Genomic DNA, 27,619 nt, shown 5'->3' with positions numbered 1-27,619 from the left:
CTTGTACATATTAATTTTATATTCATATATTATGAACATAATCTCAATTCTCAAAAGTCCAATTAATTAATAATTAATCCAATGCTGTACAATTATATACAAAAATAATAAGAGGGCAACATTTGTATTGGAGTTTCTTATGTTATAGTGAGAAAATTTTTCCTCTTAAAGGTAGCATATGCAAACCATTCAGTGAACATGAATGAACATATTCTGATTATAATGCATGGATTGCAATTTGCATTGTTAGAAGGAACTCCTGAACTGAGGAGATCAAAGATACATCTAAGTATTTGAGTATTAACACTTCATTCAATTGACATCACTGAGGAATGAAATGTTTCAAATAAGTGAACTTTATAGATAACTTAAGCTTTCTGCTTTAAACACTTTTTTTGAGTGTGTTGGGTAGGAGAGCAAGAACATTTTTGGTTTCTAAAATATACTAAATATTTTCTTGCTTTATGAAACAACATATACTGAAAGCAATTAAATTTTTTCTTGTGGATTCAGTGTCTTCATTATAAATATCAGTTAATGAACTGTGATACAGGACAGCAATGCCCTGCTAAACTATTGAGGTATGTAGTGACATTTGTCCTTACCACAGATGTCCTTACTCAGACTTCTGTACATTCATGGTGTTTCTGTTTTTGTTGCTGCTGTTGTTTTTAAATAATTCTTTTGTCCCCTTTCCTGGTGTCATTTCACATTGCTCTCAGCATTTCTGTCAAGATCTGTCCTTACTTTCCACCTGTGTATTTCCTTTCAACAAATACAACTAATCCCCATGCTTGTATTTTAGCTATACTAAGTCCTATGAGTTCACTCTACTCCAGCAGGCAACACAGAGTAGCATTTTGGCATTTGCTTCATATTCAAAGTCTCCTTAGTGCTAATACCTCCTATTTGTTCTCCAGTTTCCCTTGTCCTGGCACTTTGCCTCTCTGAGTCTACATTCTGCTTAGTATCCATGTTCTTTTAGTTTTTCTTTGGCTTCTATCCTCCACTTTTTTCTGTCCTTAAATAGCCATATGTGACCTGACTTTAGTTTAAGACAGCCCATTCTATGGAGCAGCTAGGTGGTGTGGTGGATAGAGCACCAGCCGTTGAATGAGGATGGACCTGAGTTCAAATCCAGCCTCAGACACATAATACTTCCTAGCTGTGTGTCTCTGGGCAAGTCACTTAACCCCAAATGCCTCACAAAAAAAGACAGCCCATTCTAATGCCACTGTGGAGCCCAGTCTCTTAATAGAGATCGCTAGTGATCCAGTTTTTTAAAAAAATCTTGCTGGTAGAACAGTCAAGCACTAGGAATATTTTCAAGAGTGGATTTCCCTTTGCATCCCTATATTCCTCAGTACTGTATTCATGTGTCTTGTATTCCACACTAGATGATTACAGCTAAGAGTAGGGTGATAACAAATCTGTGTTATAAGGCTAGTAACAGATCTCTTTTATTTCAATTCTGCCTATGTCAAAGGTTGCAAGCCCTTGACTGACAGGGAATTTGGGAGCCTGTACACTTCTCTTCCAATACAATCAATCTCAAGATTTCCAATACAATCGATCTCAAACACTAGCCATTTTCTACTTACCTACATTCTACCAAAGCCTTATTATTGAAACAATTTTTTTAGGGGGGAGTTCCATTTAGGGTTTCTCCATCCATTCTTGCAGGAGGCAGGACACAGGTAGAGTGACAGGATAGTACCCGTAGTTATGGAAGGAAGTAGGGGAAGGGAAAGAAAGCATTCTGACCAAGATTTCTTTTTACTTTCTTCTACTCTGAAGAATACAATTCCAACACAAGTATCAGAGTGTTCGGGATTTCCCTTCCTTTAATATGTATACTTTTGTTTTGGGGAATAAAGAGTAACTTACTGGAATTCTAGAACCAAAACTTTGGAATCAAATGGAGTTTAAGGTAGTTTTGTAGAACACTGCTTCTACGTAGAAATACACTTAAACATTAAAAGGCTAGGGATGTTAATCGAAGCATACTGAATCAGTTGCAAACCCGTATTCCCTGAGATCCATTCCCATTAATCCTAAAAAGAAAGCCCCCATTCAGTATGACCAATAGTGAACCTCAGTTTCCTACAATCTGAAGAATGCTTGTAACTACTGATATCAAAAGTGGGGTGGTGGTAGACTGGATACTGTTTCATCATTGAACCATACAAAAGTTCTTCTCAAGGAAGAGATTTTTATACTCCAAAAGGATTGTGGGATGGAGAACAGAATTAATGCCCTTATGACTTTTCCTAGAACAGTCTTGTACGAGATAACTTACAGGTGAAGAAAGAAGACAGGAGAAACTTATGATATGAGAGATCTTATTTTGGGAAGAGGTTTGCAGGATAGAAGGATGAATGATACATACCTGATAGACTGGGGGATTGTGTACTCAAACCTTACAAGTGAATTATGGACTCAAACTTTACTGTCAGTCCATTACCTACTAATCTCCTGTACTCTATAACAAACATATCATCTGCCCATTCACAATTTTGTTCTTAAGATTCACATCTGAACACAGTAATGCAACTTCCTTCCATTAGAAAGTTTTTCTAGAATTTTGTAGCATTTTGCTACCTCAAAGAAATATCTACTGATTAATATAAATTCATGGTCCAATAACCCAGGAACAAAATTACTAAACTTGCCCAACTCAAATTTTTAAAGCACATAAATGTCTATTTTTAAAAGTTTTCCAACTAGCAATGAATTATGAGTTTAATATGGAACATAGAGAAATAATTTTTGAGAAATGAGTTCAGTTTTTAGCAAAGCTTTTTTTTTTAACCTCAGCAGTGATGGCTGTTACAGAAAGATCAATTGAAATCAAGTTGGGAAGCTGTGTAATGAACTCAATCCCACAATCAGTCAACTGTGTACAATTACATAAATTCAAGTAGGTAAGACTACGACACCTACAAAAAAAAAACACATTTCCAGTAAATTTTGGCTTTTTGTTGCACTGTTAAAAGTAAGGTTTTTTTTTCCTTTTTAAGTTTGGCAAAAGTGGATGGGTTTTAATTAAATGATTTTTCAATTTTTGAATGAAGAAATATTTTTGAATGAAGAAATAAGAAGAAACAAAACATAGAAAACTATATAAAACTCAGAAATTTAAAACTGAGGAAGAGGGGAGGGTTTTTTTTTTACATTTTACATTCACTTTCATATTTTGTCAGCTCTTCCCATGAGAAAAAAAAAACACAATGTGTTAGTCAGGAATTATTAAGTAAAGGGGACATAGTTGTGTGCCCTAGACTGCAAAGGCACAGACCTACCAGTACCTGCCAATTATATCCTGAGTCTATTTGGAAAGCATTTGGACTTTCTCATATAGCTGGTGGTAAAAATTAGTCTCTGGGTATACAAAGGAAGGAAGATGAACTGAGAACTTCTATTAGTGTTGAAGTAAGTATATAGAACACTAGCATGATTGAGAGGGAGACAACAGTAGTCCTAGGAGAGTGGGAGCCGTAGAGATTTATGAGAGATATGCAGTAGGAGCAATGAGTCTGTGAATGATGAGAAGAGAGGAAATGAGAGAGGGAGTGAGTTGAGATGCATACTCAGAGGAACAGATTTACTATCAGGTAAGGCTGGGGTTCTACAGGCCAGAAGGCGTTCTGGGTCTCAGTATAGTGAGTACGTGTGGCAGGTGAATGGTTGTGTTTTGGGTCCGAGTGACTGGATCCTAAACAGTGATACCAGGGTGGAAGGCTCATGATGAGAAAGTCCACTTAGATTCCATAAATGAATGGCAAGTGTCTGAGCTCCTGTGTCCTCCACAAAGGGATAAAGGAATGTGCCTGGAGGGAATAAGAAATCTAGGGAAGAAATGAGATTAGTGTGCTCGTATGAGAGAAGTCCCTAACACCATTTATGACGTCTAGAGACCACAAAGGACATATAATAAGATTTGTTTGCTAGTTCTATCACGTTGCTGATTTTTGCAATAATAACTGACATATACGTAGCTAATTCAGATTTTCAAAGAATTTTCTTCCCATGAATCCATCAGGTGGGTCATGTAAGTTAATGAAGCCCTTCCCTGGCTCCCATCCCAAGCTCCCACCTGGTCCTCCAGGAGCAGGCAGGCACATGTTTGGGGAGGAGATGAGGGGAAGGACCCCACTCCCATTGTATATTCTTTGCCCACTTGTCGTGGACAATGTGGGATCTCTAGGCAGGGATGGAAGAAGGTCCATTTGCCCAAGTATTACTTTTTTCATTTTACAGATGGGAATACTTAGGTTCAAAAAATGCTCTGATATAGTGGCTAATAAACATCAAATATGGGACTGCAATCCAAATTCTATAACTTTCCAACATACCTTAAATCCTCCTACAATTGAGGGCTTGTGAACTTTGAACACACAAGCTATAAGAAGGACCAAAGGAAAGAGACCAGATGAAACATTTCAATCTTCAACAACCTGCCCTTCAGTGACAACAACAGATTTATCTCATAGAGGCAGCTGTAGCACAATGGATAGAGCACTGGACTTAGAATCAGGAACATCTGAGTTCAAATATGGCCTCATACATTTACCAGTTGGGTAATCCTCGGCAAGTCACTTAAACTCTGTTGGCCCATTATTCTCAATCGTAAAATGGAAATAATAACAGCACCTCCCTCCTAGGGTTGTTGTGAGGATCAAATAAGAAAATATTTATAAAAAAGCACTTAGCACAGTGCCTGGTACATAGTAAGCACTATATAATGGTATATTCCCTTCCCTTCATAGGAGCAAGCATTTTTTAGTGTCATATAGATCAACATTAGGTTATAGAATCATAGGTTTTAGAACTGGAAGGGGCCTCAGAAATAGAACATCTTATTCCAATCTTTTCTCTTACCGGATGAGAAACCTGAGACCAAAAGAGGCTGTGATTTTTCTAGGGTCACAAAGGAAGTAAATGGCAAAACTGGACTCCAAATCCACCACAAGAAACAAAATGGTTTACATGACCATTAATTTTAGTAATATATGTACTGGCCTCTAGGAACTACCTTCTAAGGTCCTCAAGTTTTTGGCAACATTGTTAGGACATTTTGTTGGAAAGAAAAATACATCCTCCCACACATTCTTCATGTCTGAACCATGTATAATTCATTGTAAGGAAATGATTATATTGCTTTTAACTGGATTTGACTCAGCTCCCACACATACCAACTAAGTGGCTTTGGGTAGGTCATTTAAACAGTCTCAGCTGCAGTTTCCCTTCCTTCTTTGGTGTGTCACTCTCTCCACTTCAGTCCATAAAACCCTTACTAAGCATATAGTACCAAGTACTAGATACAAGATTCCCCAGGCTGGATAATAGTGTATGATATTTGAATGACCTAATTCACATGGTTGCTGGGAAGAAAATGTTCTGTGAACTGTAATATAATTGTGAGATGATAATGGTGATGACAATGATGATCACACCCAATTTTAAATGTTTGAAGTATAGGGATAAGTTGACAATGAACGTATTCCTAAATAAGTATAAGTAACAATGGTTAAGGGACAGCTAGGTGGTATAGTGGATAGAGCACCAAACCTGAAGTCAGGAAGGCTCATTTTCCTAAGTTCAAATCTGGCTTCAGACACATTCTAGCTGTGTGACCCTGGGCAAGTCGCTTAACCCTGTTTGCTACATTTTTCTTACCAATAAAATGAGCTGGAGAAAGAAATGGCAAACCACCCCAGTATCTTTGCCAAGAAAACCCCAAATGGGGTCACAAAGACTCAGACATGACTGAAATGACTGGACAACAAACAATAGCTATAACTATTAGTTGGTGTTTTAGTAACTGTTAAATTTCTGATCACTGCCATTACCACCACTGCAATTCAAAAGGTTTCTGGCCAATTAAGAGCTTTGATAAAGCATCCAGAAAAATACTTCAATTCCATGCTAATTATACTTGTAGTTATGTTGGATGTGTGACTTCTACACCCATTCTATACATGGATGAAAAGGGCAAAGTGTGTGTATAGTTCAAGTAAAAATTATGCTCTCAAAAATGCAGGAAATGACCCCTTTTTCTACGTATTCTATCTTTATAATATATTATCGCATATTAAACTTTTCCTCTTACAGAGAATTGGTGACAAACTATCCTGGTTCCATAGATGTACAGCTTAACCTTCATGACAACTTTTAACCAAAATTTCAATGAGGGCTGGCTTCCTTTTAGTGTCTACTCATTTTCCCCAAATTACAGAAAATAACAAGTCATAATTGTATATTTCATTAGTGATGAAATAATGCAGAACACTGTAGTCCTTTGCCATACCTTTCTCCCATTTGTGCAAGGGCAAGATCACTTATTTGGGCACAGTTAGTTAAATTCAGTTCTCTAAGCTTTGAGCTTGAAGGTCCAACAAGGAAGCTCCTTAGGCCAACATCACCAATTCTGAAAGGATGAAAAAAATTGCTTTACGTATGCTTTATATGAATTTAAATACTAGTTAGTAAACACCTTATTAATTATTAGAGACAGGTTGGTACAATGGAATAAGCACTAGTTCCAGAGTCAGAAGACATGGGTTCACGTCCCACTTCTGCTGCTTACTATCTCCATAATTTTAGACAAGGCATTTACCTTCCTTGGGCCTCAGTTTCCTCATTTGTAAAATATCAGAAAGCTTCTAAGGTTCTTCTTGTCTATGATCCTACAATACTTCAAGAATTCATGATTTTGCTGGTGTGGGAACTCCCTCCATTGATATAGATTGCAACCCTTCCATCCCTTACCAGACAGTCATTGAGTTACTAAAACCAAAAAAAAATTGTCACCAGGTGGCCAACCTTCTGATGAAGAACCTTGCTGAGTTTGACAAGGTTGGTTCTCAGATTAGCAACAAGGTCTATCACTATGCCAAATTCAAGGACTTTCTATTTTCACTCCACTTTCAATGCATTCATGTGCATTTCATTGGTTATCCATCATGCTTGCAATACTCTCCCTCCATACCTCTGCCTCCTAATTCTCTTGACTTCCTTCAAGTCTCAGTTAAAATCTCATTTTTTCAAGAGGTCTTCCCCAATTCCCCCTTAATGCTAGTGACTTTCCTCTGACATTACTCCCAATTTACTCTGTATTCAGCTTGTAAGTACATAGTTGCTTGCATATTTGTCTCTCCCATTAGAATCTCAGAGTGTTTTTGTCTTTCTTTATACCCCAGTACTTAGCACTTAATAAATGCTTGTTGATTAACTGGTTGATAGAACCAGCTTGGTAGGACCTGTCAGAGCTTGTATTTCATGAGGGTAACCTTAGAAAACCCAAGGTCATTACTATGCCACAGAAAGGCATTAGAAGAGGTCTTTTCTCAACTTTCTAAAACTAAATTTCGTTGAATAACCATCAGCTTTTGTAGAAAACCATTAACGGTATTAGTGCAGATGCATTACTAACAATATTTTTAAAAAGTGTAACTCCATTCCCAAAGCCCATTGGTATGGGACTCTTTCCTCATTGGTGGAGATGGATGCCCTGCCCTGTATGAAGTAGCTGAAGGAAAGGACTCTGGGAAGACATGAGAGAAGCTGACAGTCTCCATCATATCCTTCCCCCAGCTTGCTACACTAGAGACTTGCTGAAACTTCCCCTTGAATGAGATCTGGTATTCTCTCTCAGTTGAGCTGAGTTACCTTGGTCCCAATGGAAGAGCTCCTTCACTCTGTATTGTCTAATATATATTCTTCTATGCATACTTTCTCTTATTTGTTTTGCTATGATTTGGATAAATGGATTTCTTGGCTAACTTATATGTTTTCATTGTGGAACTAAGTGCTATATGTGTTTATTGTGGTTTTTGGTGGGAAAGGGATCAAGTCTTGGATATAGAGCTTGGGGTCCCTCTCTTCCCCAGTAATGAACAGCAATCAGAATGTAGCTTGAACTTGAACTTGTTCATATCTCCTAGACTAACAAAAGGGAGCAAATAGGTATAATTCTAGCCTGCCCCCTCATCCCTTTTTCTGAGGAAAGCAGAGTGGTCTCCAGTCCCAACTTCATTCTTCCTCTCCTGGAAGGAACTGAAGTCTTCCTTAGAGAAAGGTGGAGGAAGAAGAAGCAAGGGATGTCTATTCTGTCTCCCTTCAAGTCACATAACAACGCAACCCATACTATATGTGGTGGGGGATGTGAGGAGAAATCAGCCCTCACTACACATGGGGTCTCACCACATAAGCATTTCTAAGTTCCTGCAATACAAACATGACTATTATCCTCCTGCCTTCACAAAACTATCTAAAAAGTCAAATAAAATAAGCACACAAAAACACTAAAAGGGACTCTGTTACAAATACCAGATGAGTCAAAAGTGGGCTGTTTTGTTTCTTTATTTGTCTTATCTAGAGTCATTTCCCATCATTACAATCAATTAATCAATTAGCCTTTATATGCCAGACACTGTGTACAAGAATGAGAAATAGATCAAGGGAAAGGAATGGGAAGTTGGTGTTTGGTGCCCCATTTGCAATCTCTGATCTTCCCAATTACACTTGCTGTCATTTATTTCTTTCTAATGCAAAATTATTTCTAGAAAAAAGTAAATAAAAGCCGCAGGGTCCTCAAGCTACAAAAATTCAACTTAGAAAGAACTTAGTCATAAAAAATGGGCATCAGATGCGTCAAAACCTGAAGCCCTTGTCCTCATCTCCATTGAGACAACTGTTCTTCATTCTCTCTTTAAAAAGGTCTGGGATGTGATTGATCCAAAGAGGTGCCTCTTCTCATGTAAAATATAGAGGCTCTGAAGAGGTCTCTTTTTTTATGCTGATATAGAAGTACAGTGAATTAACAAATTATCATTTCATGAGATACACACCCTCTCCCACACCCACCCTCATCACTGCTGAGGGATTCACTATTAATGAATTTCATTACTATTGGAGTTCAAAGTGCATTTTCTCATTAAATAATGATCTATAAATTGTGATTAGGTGAAATTGAAGCAAAACTATTAGCACTATATGTCAACTATGTCATGTGTAAAACAGTCTTTTGCTGGCCTGGGACCCTAACTGCCTTTTTTAAGGTAAAATGTACTGAGTTCCAAACAGCCAATTCATGGATAAACTTTGGACTACAAACTGTTGGTGAGTGGACACTCTGCTTATTCCAATTCTATGCTCCTTTCAATCTTTCAATGAAATCATATATATTTTTAAAATGAGAACATCAAGTTCAGGAGAGTTGCCTAATTGTGCTCTCTACTTTTTATCACTTCATTTACTTCTTGTAAGTATGTTAACTGTCCTTATTAAATGAAAAGGAAAAAAAATCTGCAAAATAGAAAAAGCTTTCTGGTTTGCTTGTGTAATTGCTTCTACTCACTGCCAAAATGGCATGGAGTAACCGGAAACCTTGAGTAGAGTTAAACTATGAAGTAGAAGAAACTTAGATTTGGAAACACATATTTGGAAATTTGGAAATAGAGGGTGGCCCAAAAATCATAGTGGAGTTTTAGCTCTGGCACACCTGTGTAGTGGCCTTTTTCCAAGTCTTCCTCTATGTTATGAAACCCTCATACATATCTTTTTTATGCATATCCTTTTCATAGAATCTAAATAATTCAGCTAGAAATATTGCACATAAATTATTTGAAATTTTAATTTAAAATTCTTTGCAATACCAACAGTGGTAAAATTTTCTCACATTCTTCTTATCCACAAAGAATTATGAGTTTGGAAAAGACATTCCCAAGAGAAATATGGGTCTTAAGTATTGGTAAGGATATATTCAAAGCTACTAGGAGCTACTTTTGAAATGTAAATTTGTGTTATGAAAACTCTGAAGGTGATACTATGAGATTTTTTTGGATGAACTCAGGGGATGAGACAATCGTATGGTGCAGGTAAGGTACCACAGGATCAAAAGGACAGGAAGGAGAGAGTCTAAATGTCTTCCCCCGGAGCCTCACATTGGTATGGATATGAGTCTAGGTTCTTGAAGCCTATGCCAGCAGAGCACATGCTTCGTTAGGTCTTATTAAGCTAAAAAGGCTTTGAGTATAGATCTGGTAATGGCCTCTGTGTCGGTCATCTGAGGACTAACCTAGCTAAATTCAGAGAGGCTCATCTGCAATTTGGCTAAAAGGTGAGAAAGGCAGCAAAATTCAGCAGAATATAAGCAGTTCGAGCACAGGTTTTATCTCACTTTTGTATTTGCATCCCCAGTGGCTAGGACAGTGACCAGAAAATCAAAGTCCCTTCAGAGATGCTTCTTGATTGATTAATTTGTCTGAGAGAAGAGTGGGTAGGAAAACCCCACAAAAATGGGAATGGAAGAGAAGGAAAAAGGAAGAATTAATAAAGATTCAAGATGGCCAAAACAGCATTCAAGGGAGATTTATAGAGTGAAATAGTGTAGCACAAGACAGATTAAAAAACAGAAGGAAGAACAAAGTATCTAGGAGACTTTAAGGGAAAAATAGAGAAAGCAGGGTCTGTATTACAAGTCAGGAAGAGAGAGGAGAATAAGACAGAATTTTCTAGGGTCGGAGGCAGAAATAAACCAGAAATGTGGGTGAAAGAGGTGGCTTAAATCTCAGTGCAGTTTCAATTATAAGCCCAAGAAGTGGAACTGGAGAGCCAGAAAGCAATAACCTCACTCTTTTGGAAACCAGAAGAAGAGTTAAGGAAAGTAGCTTTAAGATTGAAGAGTAGAAATGAAATGAACTAAAAATGGGCAAAGACAGCTCACAGGGACTTTTACATTTTTAAATCTACACTATACTGACCACCATACATTTTAGAGCTTATAAATCTGAGCTCAGCTGTCTAAGGAAGCTATATTGATGACATTCTTTAACTGTGTATAATGGAAAGGTTAAATGTTCACAGTTTATGTAATGTCTATGTACTCTGCACCTATTAGGTACTGAAAAAATGTTTTGTTGAACATAAGCAGAGCAAGGAGATATATTGAAAAAGGCAAGAAAGATGAAAGGGAAGGCAGTTGGAACTAGGAGCGTGGACTTCTTTGGAAGATCCTTCCCTTTTTTATCCCCCAGATCAGAGGTGCAGCTGTGAGGCCACATGTGGCCTTCATGGTCCTCAGGTGCGGCCTTTTGAACTGAGTCCAAGTGCCACACTTGAGGACCTAGAGGGCCACATGTGGCCTTAAGGCCACAGGTTCCCCACTCCTGCCCCAGATAATGGCAGTAGAAGAGAGAACCAGAGGGAACCTAACGTGGCTGGGATGAGATCCACTCCCCCTTATTTTATGGCACTAACACAACTTGTTTGTGATATAATATGAGCAAAAATGTTCTCTTCCTCTCATTTTATTGACTGTTACTTAACCCATCTTTATAAGAGATATAGAGGAATTCTGTTTAGGAGAACTTTATGAAACCCTCTTTGGCTTATCTGCACTTGACCAATGGCTAATGTTGGTTCTTCAGTCCCTCTAAGAGTCATAGAGAGAACTGCAGGAGCAGAGACCCTACAGGGAGACAGCGATAGCATCTTCTGTTGGACTGGCTTGTGTTTACCACACCACACAACTGCAAATATGACTCCATAAAACTAAGAAATTCTCATGTTGGTGACTTCTCCTCTACCAAGGCCAACTCATCTTCACTCCATCACTGACATGAAATTACCGCCATTGGTCATTGGGAGGGATGCAAATATTGCCCCAATTTTTCAAAAAGGGGAAAAAGAAGAGTTTTTAATCTATAAACTAATAGTCCTGACTTTCTTGAGAATTTCTTGTAGACTTCTGGAGCATAATATTAAAGGCATGAGAAGAATTGGGGCATAGTAAACAGAGAACTGACCTCAAACCAGGAAGACCTCTGTCACACTGGGTTGAACTCAGTGTTCTAGATAACTCTCCAGACTATAAATTTCATAGAAAATGCCATTGTGAATTGGTAAAGGAGTTTCTTCACCAGGAAGTTCCCCACATTAATAAAATTACAGATCCTGACTTTATCTTCATCCTATAATTAAAGGCATAGTTTATAAATACATAGGATGGAAAGTAGTGATAGTACAACCAGCATGACTTCAAGTACAAGAAATGCCAGGGTAACATTTTTCTTTTTTAGACAGGGTCACTGGATTGGTAGATCTTGGGAATGCTGTATTCATAAAATACTGAGGTTTCAAAAAGGCATTTGACAATGTTTTATGAAATCCTTGTGGGAAAGATGTATACTGAATCATAGCACAGTTAGATGAATTTAGGCCTAATTGAATAACTATATCCAAAGTGTGGTAAATAATGGATCATTGTTAAGGAAGGAGGGAAATGAGCATTTATTAAGCTCCTATTATATGCCAGGCACTAATGTGATGCCCTTTACAAATATGTCTTTGGAACTTTACAACAACTCTGGAAGACAGGTGCTATTATTGTTCCCATTTTGAGTTAAGAAAACTGAGGAAGACAGATGTTAAGTGATTTGCCCAGGATCATAAAAATAGTCAGTATTTGAAGCCAGATCTGAAATTAAGTCTCCCTGATTCCAAGCCTAGTATTCTCTAATGTACCAACTACCTTACAACTAGGAAGGAATTCTGGTGGAGTGGAAAAGGACTCTAACCTTGGCTTTCTTTTCTTTCTTTCTTTCTTTTTTTGCTTTGTGGTGAGGTAATCAGGGTTCAGTGACTTGCTCAGGGTCACACAGCTAGGCTTTATTTTCTTACACAATTTTATGAATAACTTGGATGAAAGTAGAGATGTCACATTTCCTAAATCTGTGGATAACACAAAGCTGAGGATAACTAACATAGTACACTGCATGAGATAATTATGATTCCAAACTATGACAATTGGGTCAAATCTAATAACATGAAATTTAGTAGAGATAAATGGAAAGCCCTACATTTTGGTTCAAAAGGTCAACTGTAAGTCTAGAATGGAAGAGAGGTAGCTAGACAACCATTCCTGTGCTTTTTGTTGTTTTTTTATGGACTGTAACTGCAATTTGATATCCAGCATGTTAGCCAGAAAAGCTGATGCAATCTGTGGCAATATTCATAAAACTGTGTCCAAAATGAGGAAGTGGAGAGTCCTGCCACACTCTATCCTCATCAGGACACAATTTGATCAGTTCCAAGCACCATATTTTAGGAAGGATGTGGATAAGCTAGAGTACAACCAAAGGAGGGTAACCAGGATGTTAAAAGGACCAGAAACTATGACACATAAGGATTAGTTGGAGGAAACTGGGGTGTTCTGAAAAATGAAGAGAAGATCTACAAAGTCCATTTTTGCTTTTTTCAAGCATTTTAAGGAGGTGTCATGGGAAAGAGAAATTGCTTTAGTCGTTCCCAAAGGATAGAATTAGAAGCCATGGATATCATAGAAAAACTGATTTTGGCTGGATACAAGGGGGAAAAAAAACCTTTCTAATAATTAGAGTGGTCCAAAGTAAAGTGGGGCTGCCTTGCTAATTATTGAAGGTCTTCATGTATATATTAGGTGACCACCTGTCAGGGATTTTTGTAGAAGAGGTACTTTCTTGGGTATGTATTGGACTAGATGACCTCTGCGGTCCTTCACTTTCTGATATTCCAGCATGCCTGTTTATTCTTGCCCTCGTGTCTCCATTGCTGCCACCCTGATCCAGGTCCTCACCATCTCCTGTCTGAATTACAGGAGTAGCGTCTTAATCAGTTTCTCTGAATACGATTTCTTCCTCTTCTGATGCTTTTGATTACTGCTATCGAGTCAATAATCCTAAAACTTGTTTCACATATCGTTACTCCCCTCTTGTCTTTGTTGTCCCCTGCAGGAGTAGCTGAAGTTCACAGAATCAGATGGGAAAGCATGGTTAGTGTCATACTGGCAAGTGCCAGATAAGCCCTTTTTAGTGCAAGTAAATGAGTTACAAAGGCTGTACCTTAATCCTTCACTCTGCTTTTTCATTATTAGTTCACACTTGGTGCCTTATTTAGCCTGTCTTTCTCAGTCTCCTGCTTTATGGTGCTAGGACGAGGATAGTCTGCTCTCATTCCTCAAGACATCAACTCTTCTCTGGCTCTTTTAACCTGTGGCTTCCTGTGCTGACACATGTTTTGCCTCTATTCCTCTGGTACTATAAATCTTTCTTACTCTTACGCTGACCCCACGACGGAGATCCTCCAGGCTCTGGGCAGAGCGAAACAGGACAATTCACTTGTTCAAAAGCTGCCACTGCCTTCATATTATCTACAAGATCAAATCCTGCTAGCTCCTCTTTAATCAATCTTTGCTTCGCCAACCTTATGTCCCACAATAGCCTCACAAAAAACACGAGCCTGGTCCCTTCATTTTCCTTTGAAAACATAGTGATGACTCTCCCCTCTGTTCATGCTGTTCCCCCCAACCTGAATTGTTCTCTCCTCCCTTTCTGCCAATCTCTTTTACTTATCCTTTGATATTTCTAGTTCAAGTCCGACTGCCTTCTTGAAACATACCCTTACTACTCCAGCCCAAATTGATGTTTCCCTTCCTTAGTCTATTATAGTTCTTATCTGTACAATTAATGTTAGTACTTGATCTTTACTGTCTTGTGTTGTTATTACGTCCTGGATGTGTTCTGTCTCTTATATGAGATTTTAAATCCCCTAGGGAAAAGAACTATGTCTGTGTTTTAATATAGTATCTCTCACAGTGCCTAGCATGTAGCAGATGCTCATGACCTGTTTAAGCAATGAATGTAAATATCCCTGAGGGGTAACACTATTAAAATAATTCATACAAAAGTATAAATAAGTACTAGATCACTTTCCTCTGCAAAAAAAAATGGGAATAGGACATTGAGAGAATGTGAGTCTTATATGAATGGTAAGAGACAGAGGATTTTAACTCTGGAACACTGTAATGTCTGCAGAAGGTAAGCCTAGAATAAAGTGCTACAAGTCAGAAACTTTAGGGCATAGGGCACCAAAGGTGGGGAAGGATATATAAACATCCAGAATGGGTTGAAAGGCTAATGAAGAAATAGAGAAACCTGGCAGGTAGTTATAAGATTAAAGTTTGAGAAGTTGCCATAGAACATCTTTGCCTACTTTTCATCTCTACAAGAGGTTCTAATACCTACATTCCTCTTCCTCCCACAGTACTAGTCAAATACAGAGAAGTATTCCTAGTACAAGAAACTAAAGCCTATGTCCTCATTTCCACTCTAGAAAGTCTTCCATATGTTTCATCAACTTTAATAAAACTAAAATGATTTAATTGACTCAATTATTGGTTTTATATGGGGAATGCTGTTATATACCACTGCCCTCTTTCTGGATTGGTTCTTTAGACTTGCCATAAGAGATATTACTCAATAAAATGCTAGGAAAACAGAAGAATTTAAATAATAATTAGAACTCCCTTCTAAAAGAGTTGGGGTTTGTCTTACAAACAGGATGATTTTATAGCCTTTCTTATAAATAGTCCAACATATTTCATTCAACTGTACAAAATGATGAATTTTATCAACAGGAAAACTGAGGTATCAAGATGCTACATATCTGAAAACTACCGAGGATCAGTGGACAACTCCAATGCTTTTGGCAATGTCTTAAACATCTAGCCACATCATTATGGATTAAATACTTTTGTTAAAATGGTTGGTTCATTAAAAAATCAGATTACCTTATACAATTGGTTAAATTCAATACAACAAGATTCTTCAAATTAGCAATCGACTTAAGACTGTCATCAGTAATCCTCTCACAATCAGTCGTGTAAATATGGCAGAGATCTTCATAACATTTATCCATAAGTTTGAAAGTTGTCAGTTATGCGATTATTCCCTGTTAAAATACAGACCCCAAAGGTATCACATTTATCATTAATACTCAAAGTCAAAATAGTGATGAAATAGTTTAACTATGTCACTGACCTTCAACTCGAACCTTGCTAAGTGAGCAGTCAGTAAGATATTTAAAAGTAGTATCAGAGAGATGTGGTAAACCAATGAATACTACAGATGTAATGTTTTTGCACTTTTCAGCTAAAACCTTTAAGAGAAAAAAATTTGATTAGAGAAAACCCTAGATTTTAGAACAAATATAGAACTAAGCCGTTCATATATTTAGAGCAGTAAAGGGACCTTAGAGGGCACATCAAAGTCTAACCCACTCATTTTCAAGATGAGAAAACTGCAGCCATAGAAGTGATATGACTTGTACAAGGTCAAACAGGTACTAAAGCAGAGCTGAGATTTGAACCCAGTCTTCTCTCCAATGTGGATCAACCCATACCAGCTGAAAAAAAGTTGTCTATTGCTGCCTTTAACAATCACTCTTCCATTGAATTTCAAGGCAAAAATAAACTATTCAAGAAATATATGTCACAGATAAACTTCTCAAGGAAGGTTAGTGAACTATTATAATCACTTAAAACATCTGAATTCCTGAGATGCTAATGAAATGAAAACTCAATTTTTAATAGTTTCTCTTGTAAGTGCAAAATTAATAGTCTCTTCTTTTGGGTTAATACATTCTAAACTGAGAAATTCTTTGAGAATTAAAGCAGGAAAATGCCCTCTTCCTTCCACCCCACTCCCTGATTTATAAGTAAACAGAAACAGCAAAGTGAAGGATGTAGTTGCTACAAAACCCAATATTTTCTCTCTCATGGTGTTTTGGCCAAGTTTTTATTTTAACCCACAATTCCACAATGAAAATCTCAAAGTGAATGTTTGTTTAGTTAAAACATACATATATTGGCTTAAAAATACAAAATATATGAACTTCTTCCTTTACAAAGTTTAAATATCTAGTTTTAATGACAGCAGTATTACTACTACATGGCAAAAATATAATGGTTGAATTGGAGATAGCTCATCTCTAAAAATTAACAGCTTTACTTAAATAACTAAATTAAACTTGTCAATTTTCTGCTAAAGCCTAAAAATCACTTAGCTAGCTATTGCTAAAACATATCAGTTTTAAAGATTAGGTAATATCAAATGAGTTTTCTTGACTAGTGATTTAAATCAAATCCATCCTACTTCATTCACTAGTTACAGCCTTCAAATATTTTTATGAATTTTTTCTTAAATAATAACATAGGTCAAATTTTCTAATAAAGTTTACTAATGTCAGAGGAAAGAACATCAAGTACCATTTAAATATGTTAAATAATTTTAAATAATTTAATTTAACATACTTATAATTGAACGGCTGGATGGGGGGAAAAGTGACTTAAGAAGTTATGTCCTAAGTGTATAAAAAGTCATAAGAAAAGGGAACACCAAAAAGGATTGCCACATTTGGTGGCTACTGTCACCTAATCTTGAACACTGACAAGCTCCAAACTACTTTCATGTACTAAAGCTTTGTGTTTGAATTACACCATAAAACAAGTAACTGGAGAGCAATGGAAAAATTTCACAGGGGATTCAAGGACACAAAGAAATTAGATGTTTACAAGTATGTGTATAAACCTCTGTGCGTATATGTATATATGTACATATGAACATATATAGAGAGAGAGAGCGTGTGCTTTTTTCCCCACTTGTATGCACCAGCAAATGACTGATGTGTACCAAAAAACTTGTCAAAACTTGCACAACTAGCTCTGAAGAAGGAATAATCAGTCACCATACATTTATTAAGTGCCTACTATGTACCAAATACTGTGCTAAGTGCTGGAGATACAGAGAAAGGTCAAAGCATGATCTCTGCCCTCAAAGAGCTCACAGTAGAATAGGGGAGGCAACATGCAAAAAATTGTACACATCAGATATAAACAATATAATGGAAAGTAATCTCAGAGGTAAGGCACTATGAAGAGAGGGAAACTTGAGATTTCATTGGTATAAGGAACTCCCAGGTGAGGTCACTCCACTGATAGAAATTGGCACCTTCTCTGCAACTTAGGGCTTAGAGATTTGACTAGAGCAGAAGTGTCAAACTCATGGCCAACAAAACTTGTGTGACCTGAACCAGATTAAAATATAATAGGGAAATGTTTAACTAAATAAATAAAAACACAGTACAACTAAGATAATGTTACGTTGTGGTTTTCTAAGTCAATATGTGACTGGCAAGAATCTGTTTCTATTTGAGTTTGACAACTCTGAGGGGTTAAATCCTTTCATTAACAAACAGGCAGAAATCAATACAGAGGTCAAATCAGTGACATGAAAGTGTGTTGTATGTGGCAAATTTCAAGTTTAATTCAATTTTGCATTTTACTTAGTAGCAGCTATATAGTACTTTAAGGATTACAAAGCACTTTACGAATATTATCTCATTCAGTCCTCATGAGAACCCTAGGAGGTAGGTGCTATTGTTAACCCCATTTTTCAGGGGAGAAGACTGAGGCTGAGAAAGGACAAATGACTTGCCCAAGGTCACACTACTGGTAAGTATCTGGCAAGTATAGTCAGGTATTCCTGACTATAAGCCTGCACCTAATCCATAATGCTACCTAGCTGCCTGTGTAGTTAACATAAGGATTTGTTAAAAAAAAAAAAAAAATGAACACTTTTTCTAACCTTTTCAATCTTGTTGCACTTTACTCCCTTCCATGCACTCTGCAATCCAGGGACACTCTCCTCCTTTCTGTTATTTGGATAAGATTCTCCATCTCCCAACTCTGGGCATTTTTACTGGCTGTCTTCCATGCCTGGAATGCTTTTCCGTCTCATCTCTGCCTCCTGGCTTCCCTGACTTCTTTTAAGTACTAGCTAAAATCTCACTCTCTACAAGAAGCCTTTCTCAATCCCCTTAATGCCAGTGCCTTCCCTCTTGACCCCGCTTCCCACCCCTGCCATTGATCTTCTATAGATTTTATTTATACAGAGTTGTTTGCATGGGGGCTTCCCCATTAGACTATGAGTTACTTGAGAACAGGGACTGAGGGAAGCTTCAGAAGCTCTGTGGAGGCAGACCTTTGCTCCTCATCCCTGGGCAGTTCTGTCCACTCCCTACTTTAAATGGGTCCACAATTGTGATAAAGAAAAACAAGCCACAGTGACCACATCTGGCGGTATATATACTATTCTGTCCTCCTTGTCTCTTGCCTTTTTGCTGTGATGGGCAAGAGATAACCTTCAAGTAGAGAAATGAGAAGACAAAGGATATTTCCAGGGGCAGTGTTGGTCTACTGCTCTCCAAAAAGCCAGTCAAGTCACCCAGCCTAGTCATGTGCTCCAGATCAGATTGGATCATCATGGCAACAAAACCACCACAAGGCAAACATCATGCTTCAACCATCAGGCCAAAATATCACCTTTTTTATAACAGGTCCACAATTGTGTCCTCACCACGCTTCAAACAGTTATCCTAATCCTGACTGCTTGGCAACGACTCTGCCATTTCCCATTTTGAAATATAGGGCAGAGCAGAGCTAAACCATGAATATACTGAAAAAGCTATGCCACAGTCATACCCTTTCCCTTAACTTGCCTAGCCTCAGGACCAAGGTAACTGCTGGGCCTTTCATATCTTCTAAACAATGTTTTATATCACCATGGGGCCTCAACCCCACGTGTGTTCCTAGTAACTTTGAGAACCTGTTCAAAGTTTTACACAGCTGTGTGACTTTAACAGAGCAACACCTCAACCAGCAATCCATTTTCTGACCACTGGGCTAAGATTCCACCATTCACAGAACTCAAGGCCCCAACTATACATTTAACCCCAATATGTCCTGACTACCAGGCCAGGGATGCACCTGTGCCAGTAAACTCTGTCCCAGCTCCCACCCCTAGTAAACTGGTTGAAGCCTTGCAAAGGCCCATGCACAAGTCCAAGTCTATAATAAGCTGGAACTGGGCCACCAGTCTGAACCTGACTACTGGTTCAGAGCTCCAGCTTTGAGAATATCAGATTTGAACTATGGGATCAAGCCTCAAGCCTTGAAAACAAGTTCCGACCTTCACCCTAAAACAACAGCTTCATTGTTAGGATGCCTTGATCACTAGTACGATTCCTAGGCTGTAGCTTCATCATATCCCAGACAACACCAGTGCCACAACTGCATGTTCACCATGTCCCCAGTACTAGATGATAGCCACAGCTGTGCTATTACTGGCTTTGAGAGACCAGGCTAGGACAGTAGTTCCACCATCGCTAGTTGTTGGACAAGTAAACACATCGACTATGCCATTTCTTAGGAAAGAGACACAGGAGGGCTTCTAGCACCTCTCTCACCAGCAGGTTTGCTTTTGATCCTATCAGACAGGAAGACAGGAATGGAGTCATAATAAGGGGTTAAATAAGCTTACTTTATTCTAGTCTAGTCTTCTCAAAGGGAGTTTGCTCATAATAGGAGCACCAACTCCTACAGAATTCCTAACAACCCTTCTCATAGGGGCCAGCATGAAGCGGGGGGGGCAATTACCCCTCATCTCGGTGGGGTCAATCGAGACCAGCACAACTTGTGCACTCCCCTAAATCCCCTCAAGTCTCAATGGAGGCTGGTTGAGGCAAACACTCAGATTCTCCCTCCCAAGCCTTGATGGGGGATGGTCAAGGCACACACAGCATCCAGCCTGCACATTCACCCCTATAGGGGTCCCCAGTCACTGACCAGTGCCCATTTGCTTTACAGGACAACAGACAAAGAAGGCACACTGCCAGCAATAGCCTCACAATTTTACATCACTTCATCCCTGTATCTACTGCACAAGCATGGTAGAAACTGTTTTGAACCATGATCGTGAGAACTCATATCTAACACCTAGAGAGTAGAGATTGTTATGGCTATGGATGCTGGGAAGAAAACTGTAAGAAAGAATAACAAAAAATCCACTTTACACACAGTAAAATTCACCTTACTTACACTTGTCTTTAAACTCTTGGCCAAAAAAATAAATTTTTCCTTCACCTATCTTGGGACACTGGGTCAAAGCCTTTTCATGTGTCCTGACCACATAGCAGATACTCCTAAGGAACTGTTCACAAGGCCAAGGACACTTCTGGACTATCACAAAGATAGAAGCCAAACCAAATCTGCACCTAGTCCTGACTTCCAGGACAAAGATCCTCTCAAAAATAATCAAAAAACAAAACTAAACCCAAAAAAGTCATACTTAAACTGCCTCCCTAGCACAAACCAGAGGTTGTACTGGGGACCAGTGCCAACACACTGTGACTTGGCAAAAAGTCACAAAACAGAGATTGTAATTGGCTCTACAAGCCAGATACTTTAATCATCAAGATGAGGGGAAAAAAAGTCTTCTTAATAGTACTGGCAAATACATTTTTATGAAAGAGAGAGACCACTGTATATATTTTTTAAAAACCTTTGTATTATTTCCTTATAATCTAGGGCTTTAAAACACGTACATACATTTGCTGTTATATCTGAAATCATTAGAAAAACATACAGGCAGCTAAGTGGCACAGTACATAGAATGCTAGAGTACTTGAAGTATGAAGACATGAATTTGAATCCTGCCTCAGACACTGAGTAGCTGTGTTACCCCAGGCAAATCAAATAACCTCTCTGTGCCTCAGTTTTTTCAAGTATAAAATGGGGATGATAAAAGCACCTACTTTCCAGGGTTGTTGTGAGGATCAAATGAGATAACATAAAGCATTTTGTGAAACTTAAAGTGCCTTATAAATGCTAACTATCATCATCATATCTTATTTCTGATTCTGATTCTAAAGATAATTTGCTTTCAGTGACCTACTTTTATACAACTATCCGTCAGAATTGGCATATCATTGATGACCAAGTGCTTTATTCCACTGCAGCTGCTTGCAATATCCCTGAAGCCTTGAACTGAAATCTAAATTTAAAAAAAAGAGGATGTTGATTTTATTGAGTGAACATATATTTTTTAATTTATTTTTTTTTTAGTTTTTAACATTCACTTCCACAAGATTTTGAGTTCCAAATTTTCACCCCATCTTGCCCCTCCCCTCACCCCAAGATGGCATGCATTCTGAATACCCCTTCCCCTAGTCTGCCCTCCCTTCTGTCTCTCCCCCCCTTCTCTTATCCCCTTCCCCTTCTATTTTCCTGTAGGGCAGGATGGATTTCTGTACCCCATTTCCTATATTTCTTATTTCCCAGTGGCATGTGAAAACATTTTTTAAACATGTGTTTTTAATACTTTGGGTTCCAAATTTTCTCCCTTCCTCCCTCCCCACCCACCCTCATTGAAAAGCCAAGCAACTCAATACAGGTTATACATGTGCAGTTATGCAAAACACTGAGTGAACATATTAACATAACATTAATGAAACTTTAAGACAGCAGTAAAAAAGGTTTATTATTAGGCAGGCCTAATAATAAAGGCTGACCTACAAAATATGTTATTCAAAGTGGGAGATGTAGAAAAGGGATAATCACATTTGTTTCCTTTTCTTACAAAATGTTACCCCTTCCTCGAAAATACTGATATAATCAGATCTCAATTATCCCAATTTATGGAAAGCATTGGATACTTATATGCATACCTGCATAAATTCACAATACATACATGTATACATACAATATGTTCCCAAAGTTTTAAACGGAACCAAAACTTTTGGGACACCCTGTATTAAATGCTTGCCTTTGCGTGTGCATGTGCATGTGCGTATATACATGCATATACATATTCACAAGTGTATATATAGTCAATATTTTGTTAGGCTTTCATGATACTAAAATGTTATCATGTTAAAATGCAGAATAAAAAAATAAAAATATTATCAAGAAAATCACATCATTCATTCTTTGAACAGATTTGCTAAGCACCAACCCAGTCCCACAACACCTATCTGAATTAAATTATTATTTTAAAAGTATTATTCCCTTTTTATACAGAAAAAAAACACCACAAACCAAATGATTGACTATGGCCATAGTAAGATTTATGTGTCATTCTTTACTTCTTCTGAAGAATCAATTACTACCTCATTTTGTCAAACATTTATGTCATTTCCATCTCATGAATGATATTTTAAGTCAAAGTGTCAGTTCTCGTTTATTGGGACCTTAGATAAACATGTTTCTAACATTGAGTACGTGGTCATTGGACTGAAATTAAAAAAAAAAGATGCTCCCAAATACAAAGAGATTAACCTGTCAAGTAAATGACCTGTCAATGGTTACACAGCTGGTAAGCGTCAGAAGTGAGATTCAAACCCAGGTTTCTTCTGAATCCAAATTCAACAGTCTTTCCATTATACCACACTGCCTCCCCACATAAGGATGATAGAAATACAATCAATGAAGCCTCAGGTGTTGAGCATCCAACTTCAATGATGGGAAACCAAGATCGCCCCTTTCCAGAGGCAATTCACTCAGCAATTAGAGACCACCAACTTTAGAGGCAAGGGAGGTTCCTTACACTACGCGATTTCTCAGTCCTTTGATACTGCAAATTCTGGGATTAACAGAGGAAAACACTAGGTTTTTGAATAGACCATCAAGGAGAACTCAAGGAGAGCTATCCCTATACTCGTACACATTAAGTGACCAATTAATCTTCCAGAGAAATTCAATGGAACCCCAGGGTTGTTGGTGAGCATCTTAACAAAGAGTTATATAGAGAAATGAAATTTCTGAGCCTGCATAACTCATAGCTCTCTCTCTCTCTCCCTCCCCAAGCCCACACACATGTCAAGAAAGGATTGGCAGTGAAAAGAATATTTGATGTGAAAAGAAAAGACCTGGTTTTGAATCCCAGCCCTGCTGCCTTCTTCTTGTATGACTACGGACAAGCCACTTAACCACTGTGGGCCTGAATTTTCTCATTTTTCCAAGTGATGGGTTTGGGCTAGAAAGGTGCCTGTGAACTTCAATTCTACGATTCAACAAAATAAATGTAATTCCAGAATCTATTTTGGAGGTGGTTCCTGTAGTGTAATGGTTATTACTTCACACGTGAAAGGGTCCCCAAGTCTTAACTAGGCAGAAATATGTGTCCTGTGGCTTTCTTTTCTTTGAGGCAGGTAGGTGGCACAATGGGCCTGGAGTCAGAAAGGCACATTCAGATCTAGCTGTATGACTCTGTGCAAGTCACGTAACTTCTTTTTGCCTCAGTTTCTTCAACTGTAAAATTGGGGATAACAACAGCACCTGCCTCACAGGGTTGCTGTGAGGATCAAACGAGGTATTTTGTGAAGTGCTTAGCACAGAGCCTGGCACACAGTGAGCAGCATATAAATGCTTCTTCTTTTCCACTGATCCCTTCCCTTATTTATTGTTCCTCCTAGACGCGTCCAGGAGTGAAACTAGAAATGGGATTTGTCACCAACTTTTGCTGAGAGTCTTTTTCAAGGTGGATGTTCCCTAATAGTTGGTCTTCAGGCCTCTTCCCCTCTTTACACTCTGTCCCTTGTCAGTCTCATTCATTTCAGTGGCTTCCACTACCACCTCCATGCAGATGACTTTTCAATCTCTGTCTCCAGTTCTGAACTTTCTGTCTGCATCTCCAGTTTTCAGAACATCCACATGTGTATCACACAGGCATGCAACAGCTGTCTCCACTTTTTAAATTCCACTACCACCACTTGATACAGATTCTAATAATCACCAGCCTGGAATATTATACTAGGCTCCTAACAACTCATCCTGCCAACTCCAAATAACCCTTCCTACTACTATCAGACTTCCTTATGTGTACCTGGCCTAATAAGGAAAGTTTCAGCCTCCTGCCTCTGCATGCAAGAACCATCAGCCTGCTCCACACTCTTTCTTGTCAGCCTCATTGCATATTTCTCCACACGTTTCAGAATTCAGTGAATACATGCTACACTTTCCACCTCCATGCCTTTGCTTACATCATTCCCTATGACTTAAATGTCCTCCTTCCCTTTTTACCTATCCAATTTTTACTCAGCCTTTAAGGTCTATCTCAACTGACAATTCCTCCACAAAGCCTCTCTTGAACACCAACTCTAATAACTCCCAAGAGAAACTGTGGTATAGTGAATATAGTATTTGAACTGGAATCAGGAAGACTTGGGTTCAAATCTGGCCTCAGACACTAACGAGTTTTGTGATCCTCAGGAAGAAGGGAAGGGAAGGGGAAAAGGAAAGGAACATTTACAAAATGCCTACTATGTGCTGGACACTATGCTAAGTAAGACACTTAAAATCTCTAGGTCTAAATTTCCTCATCAGCAAAAATGGTGGTTGGATTAAGTGACCTCAAAGGTCCCCTTCCCAGTTCTAAATCTAAGAATCTGTGATCATTTGGGATATTAATTAGCATTTTTTGTGTCCTTCTAAAGCCTAATTATTTTGTATCGTACTTATTTGTTGGTCTTGATATGTAATTTATTATAATTGATTCAGATTAAATAATTGGCAACTGGTACAATTTTATTCCTTTTTAAATAAAAATATTTCAATGTATAAGACCATGTCTAATCAATTCTAGTAACTTTTATTTTAAAATGCATTCCAGTATGACATTCTTTTTTTGCTTGGCTTCTAATTTTTTATGACATCTCAGAATTATTAGAAGTCCAAAAGTTAAATTATAATCTAAATTTAGAAAATGTTTCAATAGTTGCTGTCATATTTTCTGTTATAAGTTGAAGTTTATGTTCTCAATGCATTGTAACTGAGTTTTCTGAATTTCTAGGAGGAAAAAATTTCTATGAATCCAAAACTACCAATTGAGAAGTCAGGTGGTTTCACGATACATTGAGAATGGTCATAATTCCCACTATTAACATGTTATATATATTTTGAAGGGGATGTGATCTAATAGGAGGAACTCCTAAGAGTAAGAGGTCCTACTTTGCTATGAACTTGCTCTGTGAGCTTGGACAAGTTATCTAAATATACCTCAATTGCCTCATCTGCAAAATAGGCATGATGTCTAACAAAATGAATTTGTACCTTACGTCTACATTAAAGGCATTACGTATGGAAATATACTAAAAAAAATTTTTAATACTGTATTGCACAAGAAGGCATTATCTTTCCATACTTTCTATACTTTCCATAGTCCTTAGGAAGTGGGCATGGTCTGTTGCCACAGTCATACACAAAACCTTTACTAATATGATAGAACTTGCCTGAAATTGTGCTCTGATTCGGTAATCTTTATGAACCCAGAGTCTCCTCTAGGTCATGAAGAGACATCAGAAGTGTACTTTTTGTGGAGGCCTCAAAAATGAATGATTGCTAAATATAATCATACAATATGAGGGGAAAAACTACTTGCTGTAAATGCTACATATAAATCCCGAGCAGCACTACCTGAGTGGGGAGAGGGAGAAAGGGCAATGTACCCTGTCATGGTCCAGACCAATTGAATGTACTCAGAGCACATCTACATTATCTGGAAACTCAAGCAACAAGAAATCTGTTGGTCACCCTTAATACCATAAAAATAATTATAGTTGACATTTATATCACATTTTAAGGTTGCAAAGTGCTATCCATATATCATCTCATTTAATTTTCACAACTAACCCATGAGGTAAATACCACAACTATTATTATGCCCATTTAACAGATAAGGAAACTAAGACTCATGGATGTTAAGTGACATAACAGAGGCTGCATTCAAACATAAGTCTTCCTAACTCCAAGTCAAGCACTGTTCCCACATTTTATCACATGGCATCTTATACCCTCTGTTTAGCATAGAAAGCCCTCAACCTACCTTTCCAGTCTTGCTATACATTATGCTCTTTGCCTCACTCTATTGTCTAACTAAACTGGCCTTATTGCTATTCCTCCACCCCACTCATTGTTGGTACCCTGTCCTTTATGCCTGGAATGCACCTTATCCTTATCCCTACCTCTTAGAATTTCTTTTAATACTTAGTTCAAATAACACTTTATACACAAAGATTCTCCTAATCTCCCCCATGCCAGGTGAGTGCCCTCCCTCCAAATACTAGTATTTATTTTGTATATATACTATGTATTTACATATGTATACATTGTCTACATAGAATGTGTGATCCTTGAGGTCAAGGATTGTTTCATTTTGTCATTGTATCACCAGCACTTTGCACACGGTAGACACTTAATGTTTTTGATTGACTTAATTAATACTCAAGAGAAATGTCTCAGACCAACAGTATTTACCTTGAGAATTTTTTCCTGAACTTAGACTAACTTGAACCTGGTGACTATTCTTATCTCTTAGCCTAAGAAACAAATATATATTTTAGGTGGCTTGGAGAAAGAAATGGCAACCACTCCAGTATCTTTGCCAAGAAAAGCCCAATGGGGTCATGAAGAGTTGGACGTGACTGAAATGACTAAATAACAACAGCAACAATAGGGCAATCTTTCTCTGCCCACTGGAGAGTGGGGTAGAAGTGCACTCTTTAACAAGACATTTTCCATGTTGAATTCAAATTGTATATTTCCAAAGGGTGCAACTAAGATCAGATCCTCCAACTGCATCCCAATTTGCTGCCTTCTGGCCACTCTGTATTATCTAAGATATTATTACTAGTCCCCAGTCAGTTCTCTTGGCCCAGAAAATGTGGGGTATGGGGAGATCTATATCACTCCATACTTACCTCTGTAGTATACAGAAGGCAAAAGACAGAACCAGCAAACCCAAAGAGTCCCACAACCTGAAAATGGCATGGATCGTCACCACCTTATATTTATTTCACTGCTGACCTGACTCAAGACCATAAAAACATGACAGTTTAATTTAATTAATTAATGACAATTGTTATTGTCAATTATATTGTCAATATTAACATTAATATTGTCATTAAT

At 38.0% G+C, this 27,619-nt stretch overlaps 1 protein-coding gene across 1 annotated transcript in view; it reads right to left on the bottom strand.

Annotated features, from left to right (window-relative positions):
* FBXL13 (F-box and leucine rich repeat protein 13) overlaps window positions 1-27,619 on the bottom strand; it is a 254,089-nt gene that overhangs the window by 66,158 nt on the left and 160,312 nt on the right. The window contains 6 exon segments of the mRNA XM_027838888.1: window positions 2,813-2,939; window positions 6,311-6,430; window positions 15,611-15,751; window positions 15,753-15,771; window positions 15,861-15,978; window positions 21,612-21,710. Of these exon segments, the coding sequence (XP_027694689.1) occupies window positions 2,813-2,939; window positions 6,311-6,430; window positions 15,611-15,751; window positions 15,753-15,771; window positions 15,861-15,978; window positions 21,612-21,710 (624 nt within the window).

Source organism: Vombatus ursinus, unplaced genomic scaffold, assembly GCF_900497805.2.
Source record: "Vombatus ursinus unplaced genomic scaffold, bare-nosed wombat genome assembly UNPS02014830.1, whole genome shotgun sequence".
In the NCBI taxonomy this organism is placed as follows: Eukaryota; Metazoa; Chordata; class Mammalia; order Diprotodontia; family Vombatidae; genus Vombatus; species Vombatus ursinus.
The sequence above is the reverse complement of the archived record's forward strand: the minus strand, read 5'-3'. Positions and strand labels throughout refer to the sequence as shown.